The 17,971-nt window shown below is 39.5% G+C and overlaps 2 protein-coding genes across 2 annotated transcripts; both read right to left on the bottom strand.

The window, feature by feature from the left end:
• Window positions 1-4,802: 4,802 nt before the first annotated feature.
• LOC137748662 (putative calcium-binding protein CML18) lies at window positions 4,803-5,821 on the bottom strand. The gene has a single exon (XM_068488830.2). It carries the CDS (start codon window positions 5,666-5,668, stop codon window positions 5,051-5,053), a length of 618 nt encoding a protein of 205 aa, XP_068344931.2. The 5' UTR covers window positions 5,669-5,821; the 3' UTR covers window positions 4,803-5,050.
• Window positions 5,822-7,034: 1,213 nt separating this feature from the next.
• LOC137748663 (brefeldin A-inhibited guanine nucleotide-exchange protein 2) lies at window positions 7,035-16,162 on the bottom strand. Its single transcript, XM_068488831.2, has 11 exons — window positions 14,603-16,162; window positions 13,264-13,581; window positions 12,724-13,069; window positions 12,228-12,650; window positions 11,841-12,130; window positions 11,283-11,556; window positions 10,022-10,521; window positions 9,615-9,936; window positions 9,107-9,488; window positions 8,301-8,983; window positions 7,035-7,878 (listed from the first exon to the last, which is right to left on the bottom strand). The coding sequence occupies exons 1-11, from the start codon at window positions 15,772-15,774 to the stop codon at window positions 7,267-7,269; spliced, it is 5,322 nt and encodes a 1,773-aa protein (XP_068344932.2). The 5' UTR covers window positions 15,775-16,162; the 3' UTR covers window positions 7,035-7,266.
• Window positions 16,163-17,971: the final 1,809 nt, after the last annotated feature.

The following is a 17,971-nucleotide window of genomic DNA, read 5'->3' as shown; positions in this document are numbered from 1 at the left end:
CAAATTGTGACAGCCCGTTCCGGATTTTCGAACAGTGGGGGTGAAATGACGATTTTGCCCCTAGCATGTTGGTTTCGTTGTGTGGTTGTTTTGGGTTTTGTTTGGCTGGTTCTGAACCACACACACCTTCCCACATCCTCTCACCCCTTTCCCTGTCTCGTACTCTGTCCCTTTCTCTTTCTCTCTCTCTCTCCCATTTCTATCCCCACATGTACGGACACAACCAAAACCATCCAAACCTTCACAGATCGAGGAAACAAATTACATATTCGTGCTCGTGAGGTCCGTAAGAGTTCAACCATACCCATTTCAGGTAAGGATACCTTCGTTTTCACGTCGAACTCGGGATACCCTGATTTGGTCACTGTTCATGCACACGTTAATTCTTGTGTTTTTGGGAATTTCAAGCTTGTAGGAAGCTTGGTGAGGTCCTTAGGAGGCTCGGGGTGGTTTGTTTGAAGGTTTGGACGTCGGGATTGTGAGTTACAAGGTTGGCTGGAGTTGGTGATGTTTTCCCGGCGAGATTCTGTGTGTTTTAGTGCTTGAAAGTGGTATGGATTTGTTCCTCTTGTTGTAAGCTTCATTTTGGTACCAATTTTGTGAAATTTGGTTGAAAAATGAGTGAGATACAAGGTTTTAAAGTTTTCCCGATTATCCGGCGCCAGCAACGGTGCCGGAGCTTCGCCGGAGAAGATGACGGAATATTCCGTCAGTTTGGACGGAATATTCCTAACGGTGTTAACGGAATCCGTCAGTTTTAACGGAATATTCCTGACGGCGTTAACTGACGCCGTCAGTGTGCCAGGCACGTGCCTGCGCGTGGAAGGCGCGTGTGGCCGTGCCTTGGCCGGGGCGTGGGGGCGCGTGCGGCGGTGGAAAATTTTTCTAAGAATATGGGGATGTTCCTGAGGTTGAGTAGATCACGTTGGTGTATTCATACACCCCATTTAAGCATTGTATGAGAAGTTATTTCGTGATGTTGGTTGTGTTTTAAAATTAACGTTTTTATAGTTGTTTCGCATATAGGTGAGACCTATCCCGAGGATGAGCGCGGTCACTCGAGGCAAGGGGGTTACGACCCTTCTACATACCAGTGAGTGGGTTTTTGGTTTTCCGTATATACCTATATACTTACATTTTTCCCAGAAAGTGAATGGAAACGTTTATACATTTACATGCCATGCATTATGTTTGCCGTTTGTTTATGCATTGTTAGTAGTCTATATATATGTGTATGTTGGTGCTGCGAGTGCACAGGTAAGTGCCAGGTGAGTATGGTTTATGCTTATATTTAGTAGTGGTTTGAGATGCATAGAGAGCTCATAACCTACACCCCCGGTGTTAGTGCTCCCGCCTAGAGTTGGGCACAGTCCTTCACGTGATGTTCACCTCCCGCACCACACGCTCATCTTGGATCCAAGTTAGGTGCACAGTCCTGTCGTACAGACCACTTTAGGTGGTTCCGACTTGTAGGTGACCCGCGATTAGTCACCCAGCCTTCACGTGATCGTAGCACTTGAGCGTACTATTTATACACCCAGTCCTGTCATACAGACCACTCTAGGTGGTTCCGACTCGTGTACAGGTACAGTTAGTGAGATGGAGATTTGAGCTCTAGATTCAGCCGTACAGGTCACGTTAGGTGACTCTGGCTGACAGATTCATGGCATTGATTTTGACATTTTCCTGAGCACTTGCATTTATTCGAGGCATTTGGCATGACATATTTCTGAGCATGACTTATATATATGTATATTCTACTTTTCTGGGAAGTATACAGGTTTTACGGCGAGGGGTTAGAACTTGTTTATGAAATGGTTTTTGAAAAGTTTTGTTTTTGCCCACTCACACTTTTTGTTTGCGCCCCTCCAGGTTCTAACTGGCTAGCACTTTTGGTGGCTCCCCAGAGGATTTCCCTAGCATATCTGACAGATTATCACCAGTGTAGGACCACCTTTGGGTGTGTTTTTGTAGTGTTATTTCTCCCGGACTGCATTAGGTCTTCGAGTTTTGAACTTTGTTTTTCACACTTACGCTTGCACATGTATGTTCTTACTTTGTGTAAAGCTGGTTTTTTATTTATTCATACTTTTATTATTATTTTATTAGCTTTCGCATTGTGCACATGGTTTCGCCACTTCCACGTGACGCCCAGCATGTCCTGATCTCGATCGGAGTGTGTCACAAATGCTAGTATTTAATTAGAGATATGTTTTGATGATGTGTGGGTGGTAAAAAAAACAAATTTTTTTGCAAGAATTACTTAATGCCAATGATTTTTTTTTTTTTTTTTTTTTTTCAGTTATACATTGAATGGTATGCTAGTATTTTTTTAAGATTTTGGTTGAAAAGAGAGAGTTCTATAAATAAGTAGTATGAATAAAAAAAAGGGGCAAATTTTAAGTTTGGCATTTTTTTTAGCAAAGTTGTTGAATCATACATGCACATATATTTCACATACTATGTTCCTTATGTATTTTTTACATATGTATTTTTTACATATGTATTTTTCACATACTATTTCGTCGGGCAAAGGTACCCCAATCAGTCGGGTAATATCACTTTTTTCATCGGGCAAGCCCAAAACTTTCCCCGAAGTTTTTACCTAAAGAGTCAAATTTCCCTCCATTTTAAAGGTTTGCCTGATGAATCATATGTTTTTCATCAGCAAGAGTTCTTTCCCACCATTGTTTTGGCCAAAATTTTCATGTGCGGATTTTTTATGAAGGTCTTGTCGTCGAAATTGTTGTCGACCAAATTGCTATTGCCCGAAGCCTTCTAATTTTCGTCAGACAAAACCTTATGCAACGAGCTTTGTGAGACAAAGGTTTGTCGGGCAAAACCTAAGGCGACAACATGTAAGTTTAGGTGAAAAAAAGGAACTTACGAACTCATGCTAATATTTTGTGATTTCGTTTGAATTCTTTTATTTGATTATGAATTAAAGTATATATATTGTTTTTAATGGGTTCAAATGCGTTGGATCGCCTAACTCGTTGATTTTAATGGGTTGTGTTTAAGTTTGAATTCTGAAATTCATTAAAATAATTCAAGTATCATGGTATGACCTATTAAAATTACGAGTTTGACACGACAATGACACAACCACATTAAATATGACTCGTTTGTCAAATTTAGTAATACATGTGTTCTGTTATAATTCGTCGAGTTTATATTTTTGTTTTACCTTTATGTATGTTTTGTAATGTCAGTTTGACAAATGTCCTACAACGGTCAACATAGACAAAATCAAGGATACAAAAAAATAAAAAAATAAAAAAAAATCACAAAATCAGAATTTACTTTTCCTTTCTCTCACACTTTTTGCTTTGTCTTTCTTTATTAAAAAAAAAAAAAAAGTAAATTACATAGAACTACCTTAACTACTGGGTTATTAACAGTTTCATACCTCGTCTTTAAAAAGTTTTAATGTCATACCTTATTTTTGAATTTGTTGCAATGTCATACTTTCCGTCAGTTGTCTGTTAATTCTTCCGTTAAAATGCTAACATGACTTGAGGTGGGATCCATTTTCTATTAAAAATTTCATTAAATATTAAAAAAAAAAAAAAACCAAAAATCCCAAACCCACATCCCCTTCCATTCCCTTCCCCCCTAAACTATCTTCCCCTTCCCCGTTGGTTCCCCGCCCCCCAAAACACCCAAGCCTAGAACTCCTTCCCCACCCGTCAAACCACCACAACTGGTTGATTTTTTTTATTTTTTTTTATTTTTTTAAGTTTTGAATGGGAGGGGAGGTGAAAGAGTGGAGGAGAGGGAGGTGGTTGGGAGGGAGAAGAGGGGTTGGGTGGTGGGGAATGGCTTTTGGGCCTGGAAGGAAGGTTTTTGGGGTTTTTTGTTGTGTGGGGGGGGGGGGGGAAGGGAATGGGGGGTTTCGTGGGGAAGGGATATGGGTTTGGGATTTTTGGTTTTTTTTTTTTTAAAAAATATAATTTTTTAATATTTAATTAGTTTTTTAATAGAAAATGGGTCTCGTTTTTAGCCATGTCAGCATTTTAACGGAAAAATTAACAGACAACTGATGGGAGGTATGACATTGCAACAAATTCGAAGATAAGGTATGACATTGAAACTTTTTAAAAATAATGTATGAAATTGTTAATGACCAAGCAGTTGAAGTAGTTCTGTGTAATTTACTCTGAAAAAAAATTAACATAAAATGACATGGTTTGGGGCCGTTTAAATACCAAAAAGAAAAGGACAAAAAAAAAAAAAAAAAAGGGAAGGAAATCCTATTCGTTAAGTTCTTATCAACTGAAGAAAGCTACCACTGTTTTGTTTGTTTTTTATTGGCAGGACACATCACATCGGCATCACACAAGATAAGAAGCAACCGGAGCCGATTGACAAGCACTAACGAATAATTCTCATATTTGGGACAAAAGATGGAGGGCCCATATTATGGATGATACTTTCCAAACACCAGAGACAGAGTGTCCCAGAGAGAGAAGAAACCAAGAAACTAGAACTGCAGTCAAAGAGTGAGAAAGTGAGACGGCATTGTTGTGGTGGGGGAGTGTATTCTGCATTTTTTATTTACTTTAACAAAAGATAGTATTTACATGGAAGGGAGCCAAACTGAATATCATAATGAGTTATTATAAATTTGTTTTTGACGAGAATCGAATATAAGATCTCTTATTTACAAATAAAGAAGAACATCACTAGATCGTAATACTAAATGACTATATTCTATCTTCTTATTACCTCTCTAAAATCATTTATTTTATATTACAAGGGATATGGGTTAAATTACTTAAATTAAATAAAAAATAGAAGAGTTTAAGTCTAAAAACGTAGTAGATTTAGATTAAAAATGAAGACCACATACCCACCAGCAATCCACCACTATGCTCCTAAGATCATATCTCTAACACAAATCAAGTGATAAACCCTTTTTGTTTGGAAAAAGACTCAACAATTTATACAAAATGTATGCATTCTTAAATCTTGTTAATCCAACTAAGCTTCTTTCCATTTAATTTATACATGATTTAGCTGCAGCCTAACTTAAAGTAGACACCTTCAATCAGCACACATAGTTTCTTGTCATCATCAACCTAAATTCTTCAAAATCCACAGCTCCATCTCCATTCCTATCGACCCCTTTAATCATTTGCCTACACTCTCTAAGGCTGCATTCTTTGCATCCAAGGCTGAACAGAACCCTCTGCAACTCCTTGGCTGAAATCTTCCCGTTCTTATCCGTGTCGAAAATACGAAAAGCATCCATGAGTTCAGAGTCTTCTTCCTCATTTCCAAACCCAACACTATTACTATCATTACTTCTTGATCTGTCAACATTCACTGCGTTCATGAATTCATCCAAGTCTATGCATCCATCTCCGTTACGATCCATTTCCCTCACAATCCCTTCAGCTTCCTCTGCGGCGATCGACTTCTTGTTTCCGAGGCACGAAAGCACGGCGCTGAGCTCGAGAGGGGAGATTTTCCCGTCCCCATTTGCATCCATGACCTCAAACACTTGCCTGAATTGGCTGGAGACTTCCATGCCTGCAAAAGATGAGGTTGCAGCTGCAAGCCGCACATCAAACCTGGAAGAAAGTTTCGGTGTCTTTCTTTTCTTGCATCCACTTGTCATCCTCTGGACGGTTGACGCTAAGAAAATTCTGATACAACTCATCATTGAAGAGAGAGCTGACAAGATTGTGTGCTAGAAAGAGAGAGAATTATAGGCTTTTGCGAAAAAGGAGTGGAACGAATAGTGGTGAGTTCTACGCTAAATTTATTTAAATTACAGAAAAGAGACTCGAGTTTAAATGATAAGAGAGAAAAAAAAAAAAAAAAAAAACACTCGGTTCTAACCAACTTGATTAACAACGAGTTGAGATTGATCTAATTAACTAACTTGACTAGTGGTGAGCCTAGCAATTTCTCTACGACTACAAAACCCTAGAAGCCAACAAATACTGATATATAGGCTCTTGGGCTCTCCAAGGTGTATGCACGCGCGCGCGCGCGCGCGCACACATATATGAGAGAGATCTGCCTATGGGATTTGATCTCATCCGCATTCATTTTGTGAGGATTTTAATGATCTTCACATCCTATCCATTCATAATATATCGGATAGTTAGAAATCATTTTGAATTTTTCTATTTACATTTAAACACAAATAATACCTAATGAAAAGTTGACCGCACGATACATAATGAATGAATGAGATATGAGAACTCTAAGATCCTCATCCATGTGAATGCATGTATGTATATCTGTAGATCTAGGAAGTCGGACCAAGTCTTTTAATCCGGGGGTGGGGGGATTGACTTGCTTGGTGGATGCCAGCTGAGTTTTATATGATATCACGTACTCTCCCTCTCACCGCTTTCTGTTTCTTGGCTCTCTTGTGGTCTCCGCAATTTGAGGTCTCTAATTCACTTTTTGTTGGTGTTTTCTTGCAAATTGTCTCTTATTTTTCTCAAGTGAAAAGGTGACCCCAAATCTAAGTTCCACAACACAGATGACAGGCAGAGCCTGAGACTCGTAACTCAAGTAGTTAAGAGTATTTAACTCGCATCTGAGATATTGCTTACCGCTACTCCATACAAATCTATAATAAATTATGCCATTGCTGGCAAGATAATTTTTTTGAGATACATTACCAAGTCCATCCATCATAAATCTAATATTTCCCCGTCACCATTGTCTTCTTGTGTGCGAACAAGCATTTCTATTGGGTTTTACGACACAAGGAAAAGGGACGGCTGAATTTTGTGAGTTATAATCAATGAGAAGATGCTCATAAATGTATGCATTACAACGAGAACTCACATAAAATGGGTTCACACTCCACTGTATTATTAGATTAACACGCCACAGTGACAGTAAAGCCCATTGCATGTAAATCCTTGTGTGACAACTTTAGAAAAAAAAAAAATTGGGCAAGAGAAAGTCGACATGAGATTTGCGTTGGTTTTTCCAACGAAAGGCGGATTGAATCAAATCTCCCCATGTAAAGATAAAAATATGTGACTACTGACTAGCATACAACATCAAAACTCCGGAAGAGATGTATAAATTCTAAATGGAGCTATAATCTCATATGAGACTACAGAAGGTTTAGAAGCACTAGTCAATCAAATTCAAAGCATTGCTACTAACTCTTCATAACACTATCGAACTATATTTCCAATAACGAATAAAAAAGAATACGAAAATGAAGACTACGAAGACTTAGGATAAAATTATCATACATCTCAAATTGCGCGGTCTTATCTCACCTGCTCAACACGACCGAAGCAACACAGGCCCCACAGATGAGCTGAGCATGTCACCGAGGGCAATCTGGACCTCATTTGAACCGTGTTCACAACTTATCAAGCTGGAAAGGAGGGGGAAGAACTGAGACAAGTTGTTTTCAAACGAGGACTCTCCCAAACTACAGATAGTCTGGAGAGTTGCCACTATAAGCGGGGCACGTTGGGCCAATTCTCTTCGTCTCCCAGAACCTAGAGGAATTAGCCACTGGAGCTGCTGCCCTTTGGACGATTCAGATACCTTTCCAGAGCTAGCAGCTTCAATATAGAACTGTAAAACCTCTCTGCAGAGGTCCACGATGCAGGACTCCACCTCCGCTTCATCATAACCTGCTGGGCTATCCTCTACAAGGTTCTGTAGGAATGTAAGGCATATTTGGTAAGATTCATTCTCGATGCGCAACAGTGGAGGGTCTTGCATTTGGGTCACGGCACCAAATTCTTGTAACCTTGCTCTTAAAGTGGCATCGGTGTTAATCTTGTGAGCGTGAGATGCAACATCGTGCAAAGCATCAAAAAGGACTAATGTGTTTCTCGCGGAAAGGTGAGAGCGATACATGGTGTAAATCTCCATCACCGCCTGCCAAATACAGTGAAAGACAAACCTCACAAAACCGTATTGACATGATAACATGTAAATATCATATGATGAAATTTATAACATGTACATATCACACACTCACGCACAACGCACATATGCATTCAAAGGTTTGCCCTATCTTCAAATTGATTGTCGCTCCAGCATTTTCTATTTTCAAAAACTGTAACTGGATAACAAAACAATAAATTTCAAAAGAAATGGTTATTGCAATATACTTCCACGACTTCAAATTTGGGAACATGCAAATTTGGTCCCTGTAGATTGGGTTGTCTCTCAATTGGGTCCCTAGGAAAAGGACTAAAGTTCATGCCAACTCAAACATATACCAAGCCGCATCCTATAATCAACGTAAACATGGTTTGTCCAACCTACCCCAACACCCATAATGGAGTAGAAATTACCTGAATCAATAAAAGTTGAACAGCAGCTCGGCACTTGACGTCAGATATTCCAACATACATCTGGTTTGTCCTCAGTCTCTCTGAATCCTCATCACTCCTGCCAGACACGGTGGACTCTCCATTCTCTTCTCCACTCAAAGCATGTTCATGGCTTCTAATGATGCCATCTCCACTAAGGAAAGAGAAATCAGGAAGCGTTGAATTGGCTGCTTCTTTTAATGATGAAACCACTTCTAGCCACTTTTCATGAGAATAGAGATCCCCTGCATTGCTCATCAATCGCACAAATGCAGCAATACCAATACCAGCTAAGCTTTGGTGTGGTCGTCGAATAAAACTGACTAGAAGCACCAAAACTTTCTTCAATAGCGGATTGACAGTGTTATAAAATTTGACAAAGAGATCAACAACTAATTGAAGTGCCAATGTGCATGTCTCATAGAGCCAGGCATCTTGATCAAGATCACCCACATCACCATCAGTCCCTTGCCCTAGTGAACCTTCCCCAGATGGATCGATAGCATGCCGCACATAGTCAAATATTGGAAATAGCACTGATTCAAACACCCTTTCCCACAAAGGTAGTGAGAAAAGGTGACCATGGTTACGTAAAGTTTCAAACAGAACTTGTAGGGCACTCCTCCTGATTTCAGGCCTAGGGTCAAAGCTAAGCTCGGATAAACCTGCATTGTGGAGATAAATATATAAAACTTTTTCCCAGTGTGATATATAAAAAAGCTCAAAATTTTAACACAAACGCTTTGCAACATTATGTTTATTGGCACCAATTTATGAAGTATTCTTACCAGCCAATAAAGGGAACCAGAAATAGATATGGTCATCCTTATCTGGCATTTCACCATTTTCTTGTTTTCCATCTTTCCAGGCTTGAGGTGAAGATGGCGAGATTTTTCCAGAAGCTTCCTTGTCCTTATTTTTTGATGAGGAACCAAGACCTCCATCTGCAAGTTTTGTAGCACAGAATTGAAGAAAAGCAATAGCATTGAGGCTAATGTCCTTGTTGAATCTACTATTCGTAAATGCAATTAGGCAATTCACGCAATCAGTAAAGGTAGTGGTTTCAGTCTCAGTAATGTACGGAAAATAGTCTCGAATAATCTTCTCAATTATTTCAAAGGCCAAGAGTACAATGTTTTTGTGGTCGTCATAAGCTGCAGTAGTGAATACCTGAAGAACATAACAATGGAGTATTATCAGTATGCAACAAGAATAATTCATGAAATCAAATTAATTTTGATCAGCTATAGAATTAAGCGTATCACAAAGAAAAAAGGACTGGGAATGTTCCAGTACCATGAACATGCTCTTCCATCCAGATTTGACATTGTTGACACGAGATAATACCATTTGTGAGACACATCTGATGATTAATTCACGTATTTCAACTGCACTGCTTTTACGCATAACAATGACAAAAGGTTTCATGAACTCATTCTGAAAATTATAATTAGCCAACTCTTCTCGGTCCAAGAATTTCATTGACAACTGGCGTAGAGAATCCATAGCAAAAATGGCGATTGACAGGTTTTCAGAACAGCCAATTGTCACAAAGAAATTAGAGAGCACATGCCAGATGCTAGACCAGACAAGCCTGATGCGGTTCATATTATAATGCCTGTTATAAGAAAACAATTTAGGTCATACTCTACAGTTTTTTAATAGAAAAAACATAAACAAGATTGAAGTAAGGCGATCCATACGCAATCTCAACAATCTTTGTAAGGCTGAAAACCCGAGGATCAGATGCCGATCGCAATTCTTCCATAGAGACCTTGCAAAGTGCTTTAACAAAGTCCACAATCGCCTCACTGTTTAGTTTCTGACTGCGTGTGAATATGCGGCTCACTTCACCAACTTGTTCTAGCATGTTTAAATTAGAAACCAAATTGTTCATCTGTTCTGATGTGACAGCCCCAGAAGCATTCCCACCAATACCAGCACTATCATATGAACCTCGCAACACAGCAGCAGCTGCATACTGCATCCTTCCTTGCCCCTTCTTTTTTAAAACGGGAAGGATAGTGGACTTAGTCTGTTTTGTTTTTTCTGACTCACTCTGAGGAAAGGCAAAGAACGTAGCATCTGGAGGAGCACCCTCTCCCAAGAGATGTAGATGTTCAAACCGGGAAACACAAGTCAAAATATGTTCCCAAGCTTCTTGTAGGTAGTTTCCATCTTCATCTGCAATTGTCACTATTGCCTATAAAAAATGACCAAACAAAATATTAGATACATCTCAAAGTGCAAGCATTTGAGCATGCTACTGTGACAGACCTGTCACATGACAGTACATAAGTAACATTATGACGGACTGTCACCACCTAGTAGCACACAGTCGAAAAAGATGTTTTAACTCACACATCAATTATTCACCATGTTTATATTTATTTCACCGATAACCATACAAGCACATGCAAGACTCTTCTCCTAAACACTCTTCTGCCATCCATGCAAAGTGTCCAATTATGCAGTTATAGCTCTAAATTACAAATGTCTTCGATTTCTTTTTCTGATTCATTCTTGGGACAGCACATTATTATTCTAGTTAAGACCAGTAATTCAAGTCTATACTTTTGCCAACTTAAGATCTCATTTGCACTTGAGAAATCAATTTTATTGGAAAGAAGGCAGACATACAAAATAAAAACGGACAAAATTAGATGATGAGATTTCTGCGTAATTGTTCAAGTGAACATACTATTTTCATGCAAACCTTTATACTTATTCTGCTGCATTATATATCAGCCATGATGACGGGTTAAGCATGAAAAATTAAAGTAAAATAACTTCGCATCCAAAGTGTTCAAATCTATGATAAGATTAGTGAAGTAACATGATTTCCTCTATGAGACTACTTCAGTCTTCAAAGCATCATGAAATTAAGGACAACTAACAAGTACAATCTTTAAGCTTATTCACATCCTGTACAGAAACTATGGTGGAGTACAACAATATGCTAACCTTAATTGCGTCAATATTCTTCTGCTTGATATCGGCAGGAGAGTGGAGAGAAGTAAACTTTGCTAGTGAAGTCACAAAAGCGTCTCTATGGGTCTTCATGGACATTACAGCAGTAACATGAATGGCATGACGAAAGCCTTCCAGACACAGTGAAATAACTACTTCATCGTCACTTTGATCAAGTGGAACACTGAAGGCAGCCAGCATAGGGGCCCAGCATACCTCAACCATGAATCTAAGAATTATCACATCTGTTGCAGCATAATAAACTGACCTACAAAATGTCCGTACAAGTTTATATTAAGAACAGAGTCTAATCAATATAAAGATAACACACATATTAAAGAATTTCTCAAAATTCCTAAATATAAATGCACAATATCTTAGTCTAGTCAAACTTCCACTATGCCGAGCAAGGAATAACAATCCTCATCAGTGAATAAGAGAACTCCTAGAAAGTAATGTTTTATGGCCTCTGAAGAAAATGTGGTGTGATAAAAATGGAATGACAAATAGGATTCCAAACATTTGACATCAGAGAAGTTCAGTTAGCCTTACTCAGATTTGCGAGCTTTTTCTTTAAATTGTTCTTGCATATGCTTGATAAGATCATCACTGGTCTCCAATTGATTTCCTTCCCCCCGTTTACGGATCACAATATTCAAGATACTATCCAAGCCCAAAAGCCGGTTTGGGTTCACCGACTGTATTTGAGGAGCCAATTCATATTCTTTCATTTTAATCTCATTTCTTGATATTCGTTCAAACAATGACCTCAAGTACTCCTCAGGTAGATCTTTTCCATCATCTATGCCGCGATTGTTTCTTATAAAATCATCAGCTGACATCTGAATAATTTAAATGGCCAGAAAGAGAGGGACATCAATCAGCTATCTGTTTCAGTCATCCAATAAAATCAAGGTATATGTGAAATTGTTAACTCACCTTGTTCTTCACCATAGGGTTATGAGCATCAGTGTTGAGCATTATCACAGAATAAGCAAGGACATAGGCTGTGTCAGCACTAGTAAAAGCCTTTGAATTACACTTGCAATAGCGTTCTGCAAACTTTTCCATTATTCTATCGATCTTCTGTGCCTCACCAGGCAACCTAAAGCCTTGAAGAAATGCCCTGATGGCCTCATCAAACTCCAAGCCGTGAAATTCAAAGGAATCCACATAAGCATGCATTACTTTTAGCGATAAATCTTCTCTTTCTCCAAGGTAATCCCCAATCAAAGTCTTGTTCAAACCAGATGCATTTTTGAGAAAAGCAGCTATCTCCTCAGGTGAACTACCCACCTTGTTTGCATTAATAAGGAACTCAATTCCTTTTTTAGGTTTCCGATTAAAAAGAGATATACCTTCCTGCCACAAAACAATCATTAGATTCCAAGTGAAACAGCCTAAAGATGAATCTGATGGAATTCCAGACCCTTACCTGAAGTTCCAGCTTGTAAGCTCGGCGTTGTTCAATTGTCAGAGCATCAGAGGCCTCACTGGAGGCTTCAGAATGAGTGTCTGACCCATCAACAGGCTCGTCACTGTTCCCATTTGCCAAGGGAAGACCTCCTGGTTCAGGACTATTCTCAGTTGGCTCAAATCTCTTGTTAGAATGAGGATCTGGAATGCGCAATTGTTTGTTCATCCAATCTCCGATTGACCTCAAAACACCAACTAAGCACTTCATAGCTTCAAGTTTCATAGTTGCCTCCTGAGGTGGTAATAATGTGGTGGCAACACCAGGAGGGACACCTTGAGCAGTTTTAAGTAGGCCATTTACCATCCTGGCAACATGAACGGAAAAAAGGAGAAAGAAGACACAAAAATTGTTAATGCAACACCAATCACTCGCAATCCTATGCAGGTGTAGAAACAATGCAGGACATCTGCTAATGAATTTTATAATCAATATTATTGTTCAATAGTTTTGAAATTTGAAGAATTTATAGTGAATTCTACAGGAAAGAACATAGCATACCTTTCAAATATGTTCGATGAATTGACATCACAATCATAATTGATAAATATGTCTACCAAGATCTGGGAATCAACACACAGCTTCTCAAGAAACCGAAGTACTATCATCTTTTGCTGAAAATTGGGTTGTGCGACATTTTCCAAAACTCTGAGAACAATCATGGGAAAAAATACTCCAATCTCTGCTTTCAGTCCAGCTCTGAATCTTGACACCAGACTAATGAAGATGGAGCAAGATAGCTGAAAAACTATCATAAGAGTTGAAGCACTGTTCTTTAACAGTGATAGACATAAATATTGCTTAATCGCACCTAAAAACCTGTTCCACATCACACACAAAATTCATCATTAGAGATTTCAAGGTAGGAGAAAAAACTAGCTAAACTGAAACATATCTAGAAGACGATAATACAGAACGCAAGTTTTTTTCCCTGAATTCAGAGATATGAGGTGCATGAACACAAAAAATAAAGAATGACTAGAGAAGACTTTGTGAATATTATTAAGATGCTGTCTTGTGCTCATGCACAGACGTGCGCACACCAGAAACCAAAATTCCACAAGAGACCAGCATGTACAATAGTTATTGCATTGTCAGAAAACTAAACCAAGATCTAAAAAGTAGCAACATCGAGGGATAAACCCCGTAGCATATTGCACAGATGTTTCTAATCTGGGGATCCACTCTAATACCTTAAGAGACACATCAGTTAGTTTTTCTCCGAATAGGGAGTGACATATCTGCATTATGAGTCTGCAAGCCTGGAGATATGCTTGTCCCAAACTGAATCGTGTTTCAGATCCCAACAAAGTCCTCAAATATGTAAACCAATTAATTGATCAAGAGCTACCAGACACTCACAATAGCATGAATTTCCAGCATCATGTGTACCATGGCTCATGATCGTATGGAAGAGGTAAAACTAGAGTCCCACAAGGGCCACAACTAAGAAGTATCAACTAAGAAGCCACCGTATCTATCCACCAGCCTTTACCAGCTAGGCGACTACAAATTGACATATTAGTGATTCTCCTACTCCCCTCAGACCTCACCTAGTGTTGTATTATCATGCCAACCATCATTTAAATAATGAAACAAAATCCTCTTTGAACCATCTCTGTTATTTATAAACCCTCTTTCCACACAATCTCAAATATACAGATATAAACAACGTACTCGACAAACATAACAAAGTTAAAGGCCGAATCTCGAGCAAGTAAGCTGAATGCAATGACTAATCAGCTCAATCCGAACACATAATCAAGACAAATAACACTGAACACGAAATGGCAACATCTAAGAATAAACATTTTTAACATGAGAGCAGGCAGCGAGGTACCTTTCACTGGTCCTAAAGACAGCACCGGCATTCTCTAACAAAATCTTCAAAAGCTCTAATGCAACAATTTTTCCCTTCATCAACTCCGGATCCGCTAATGCCTCTTTGGGCGGAGTCTTCATAGACAGCTTACACAGAGCTCTAAACACCAAAAACGCATCTCTTCTCAACTTATTCCCAATCTGAACCTCCAAATCCTCATCTCTCTCCACTTCTCCATCAGCCAATTCGCCTTTTCGGCCCTCCAATGCCGTCTTGTACATGCTAATCTCCCAGTACTTGGCATCCAACATGTCCTTATCAGTCGAATCCAGCAAATCGGCAGGGTTCGTGGTCTCCACTGTGGTGGTCTCGAAGGCCCCGTCGTGCCCTCGCAGTGACACCTTAGTAGGTGTCGAAGGGTTCAAAACTCCATCAATGTCGGACATAATCTTGGTGATAAACCCCTGAACGAACATTGTCATTGAGCCGTCGGCATCGGCTTTCTCAATCGGATCCATCAGCTCAGCCACCACGATCGGGTGAATAGGAACCGTCGACGAGTCAGCCTCCATTCTTCTGAACACGATCACCAGCATCTGGATCAGCGACGCCTTCGCCGTCGTCTGATTAACGACATTCTTACTCCCCAAATAGATGTCGTAGCAAGTCCTCACTATCTGCAGCAAGCAATCTCCGTGAATTCGCAGCGATATCGACGTCACTGCCGATAACAGGGTCTTCAACACCAGCAGCTCCATCTGATCGTCCCCCAAATCGTGGCATTTGCACACAGACTCGATCAATTTCGTGAGCAACTTCGCTTCCGCGGCGCCCCCGGATGCGTCAGCCTCGCCGCGCAAATATCCATGGGCGATTAGCTTCTGGATGCAATCGACGGCCGGATCGGCGATCTTCAATACGCCGGAGCCGGCGGCGTTGATTACGGGGCTGAGAATGGACTCGGAGTCGGCGAGCGAGTACTCTTCGGAGCCTCCGTCGTGGAGAGGTCCCGGGCCGGAGTTGTCAGAGTCGGAATTCGGGTCGGGTTTAGACTTGCTGAGCCGCTCGAGCACGGCTTTGCATTCGCTGGCGAGCTTGGCGTGCTTCCGCCACGAGGCATTCTTGATGATCTTATCGAGGGCTGGGGACACCACCTGCCTCAGACGGGAATCGGCTTCCGAAGAAGCCATTCCCGAGCTTGCTGCGAGTGTGACTCAGTGAGCCGGATCTGGAGAAATGGCTAGCGTCTTGCGACGGTGGACTGCGGTGCCGGGCGGGGACGGTTCGTGACTCGGTGAGTGGGTTGACTCAGTGGCATAGAGAACTTCAGAGAGGAAGTGCGGGACGAGTTGAGATTTGGATCGCGTTTTGTCATGGAAGGGGGAGCTACAATGGTGGGATTTTAAATCACGGAAATGACCTTGAGCACCTCGGGAACAACTGCGGTGAAGACCCGTCGAAATCGATGGGTGTTTTTGGTATTTCGGAACATTTGGGAATTAAGTACTCCCCTTGTCAATGCTCGTCTGCGGGAGCTTTCGATATTCAGTTCAATATAATAAATTTTTGTTTGGACTTGCATCGGTTCGAAAAAATTATTATATAATAGGTGATGTTAAGAGATTTGTTTGTAAAATCAAATGATATGATTGTACGAATTATTAATTAAGTTTGATTAACGTGTTTTTTTTTATTGATAATATATCATTTGGTTTATAATTTTGGTTAAAAAATTTGATCCACCCTAACATTATCTATTGTATAAGACCAACTCTAGGGGAAACGTAAAAAATGCTACAGACATATAATAGTAACAAATTATGTACCATTTATTAAATCGAGATGTCAAAAGCTGACATGGATAAAGAGATGTCAAATTTGCAGCTGTCTTAAAATATGGTTTTTTGCTATTTAGGTATTATTTTATTATTTTTAAACTAACAATAACCCAACTTTTATTATTTTTGTTTAACAAAACCATAAATGAAACAATAAATTTTGACATATCAAGTGGAAGGAAAATATTGATAATATGTTAAATTGCTAAGTCAGTCGTCAAATTGAAATTTGATGTTTTGAATCTAACGTCTCCTTTGGTGATGTTTTAATGCGAATAGAGAGAAGGAAGGAAGAGAGGGACAGTGAGGGAGGAGGAAGGAAGTGAGGGTTTGGTGCCTTTTCGCATCACAATGGTCATTAGGAAATTTTATCTAGACCCATTTATCTTATTTCTACACTTAATTCATCATTTTTTATTTTGAAATTTCAAATCTATCTAACAATTCTCTTTCTGCACCCAAAATAAAAAATAAAAAATAAATTCCAACACTAGGAAACTTTGGCCACCTTATCTCTCCATACACCAACCACCCCCAATTTCTAATTTTCTACCCTTCCCAAACCCACCGCCACCTCCCTTACCACCCACAATGAAAACCCCAAAGATCTCAGTCATGACTCATTCTAACTTGTCTTTCAAGAATTAAATAGTTAGACAAAAGGTACTCAAGAATTCCATCACTCACTTAACTTGTCGCAAGTGAAGAACATTGAGGGACTTGAAACTGGGAGTGTGTCCACAAGAGTGTAGAGTTGGATTGTCAAAACTCATTAAGTTCTCCCCTGCAGAATACAAGAATTGCTCCAGCGTAGACCATTTATTTGCATTGGTATTGATACCTAACAGCTTGCGGGCAAATGCATAATCGTTGGAAGCAAAACCGTTAGCGAAAAACTCCCACCTCAAGTGTTTGAACTCCATTTTCTAATGCAAACTAAATCCAGGTATTCGAAAAACTCCCACCTCAAGTGTTTGAACTCCATTTTCTAATGCAAACTAAATCCAGGTATTAATGCAAACTATTTTAGGGTTTTATTGGGATTAGTTGATTAATCTTTTTTCTTATCAAATCATATTCAATGATGGTTATAATTTTCCCTATTGTGAATGAGTTGTAACGTAAACCTGTTTTAAGATTACGACATGATTTGAAGTTTTGAACTTACAGTTTTCAACTTCCAATCTAACCTCTAGTCAGAGTTAGATTCGAATAATCAACTGTTTCAAAAAATTCAGACCGTTTGAAGGATTGCGTGAAAGATTAGGAAATGGGTAATGATGGTTGAGATCTTTGGGGTTTTTATTGCGGGTGGTAGGGAAGGTGGCGGTGGGGGGTTGGGGAGGGCTAGAAATTGAGGCTGGTAAGGATTTGGAGAGATTGGGTGACCAGAGTTTTCTAGTGCTGGAATTTTATTTTATTTTATTTTTTGTTCTTTTTTATTTTGGGTTTAAAGAGAGAATTGTTGGACATATTTGGAATTTTAAGAGAAAACATGATAAGTTGGGTGTTAAAAGAGGATAAATGGGTCTGAAAAAAATTTCTCATG

This window comes from Pyrus communis, chromosome 2 (genome assembly GCF_041283825.1).
Source record: "Pyrus communis isolate YQ-2024b chromosome 2, ASM4128382v1, whole genome shotgun sequence".
Lineage (NCBI taxonomy): Eukaryota > Viridiplantae > Streptophyta > Magnoliopsida > Rosales > Rosaceae > Pyrus > Pyrus communis.
Note: the sequence above shows the minus strand (reverse complement) of the source record. Positions and strands in the feature narration are given on the sequence as shown.

Excerpts from the sequence above, each read along its gene's own strand:
- LOC137748662 (XM_068488830.2), bottom strand. The coding sequence starts at position 5,668 with ATGATGAGTTGTATCAGAATTTTCTTAGCGTCAACCGTCCAGAGGATG.
- LOC137748663 (XM_068488831.2), bottom strand. The coding sequence starts at position 15,774 with ATGGCTTCTTCGGAAGCCGATTCCCGTCTGAGGCAGGTGGTGTCCCCA. Across the intron at positions 12,131-12,227 it reads ACCCTATGGTGAAGAACAAG|ATGTCAGCTGATGATTTTAT; the intron begins GTGAGTTAACAA and ends TAAATTATTCAG. Across the intron at positions 10,522-11,282 it reads AGAATATTGACGCAATTAAG|GCAATAGTGACAATTGCAGA; the intron begins GTTAGCATATTG and ends CATTTTTTATAG.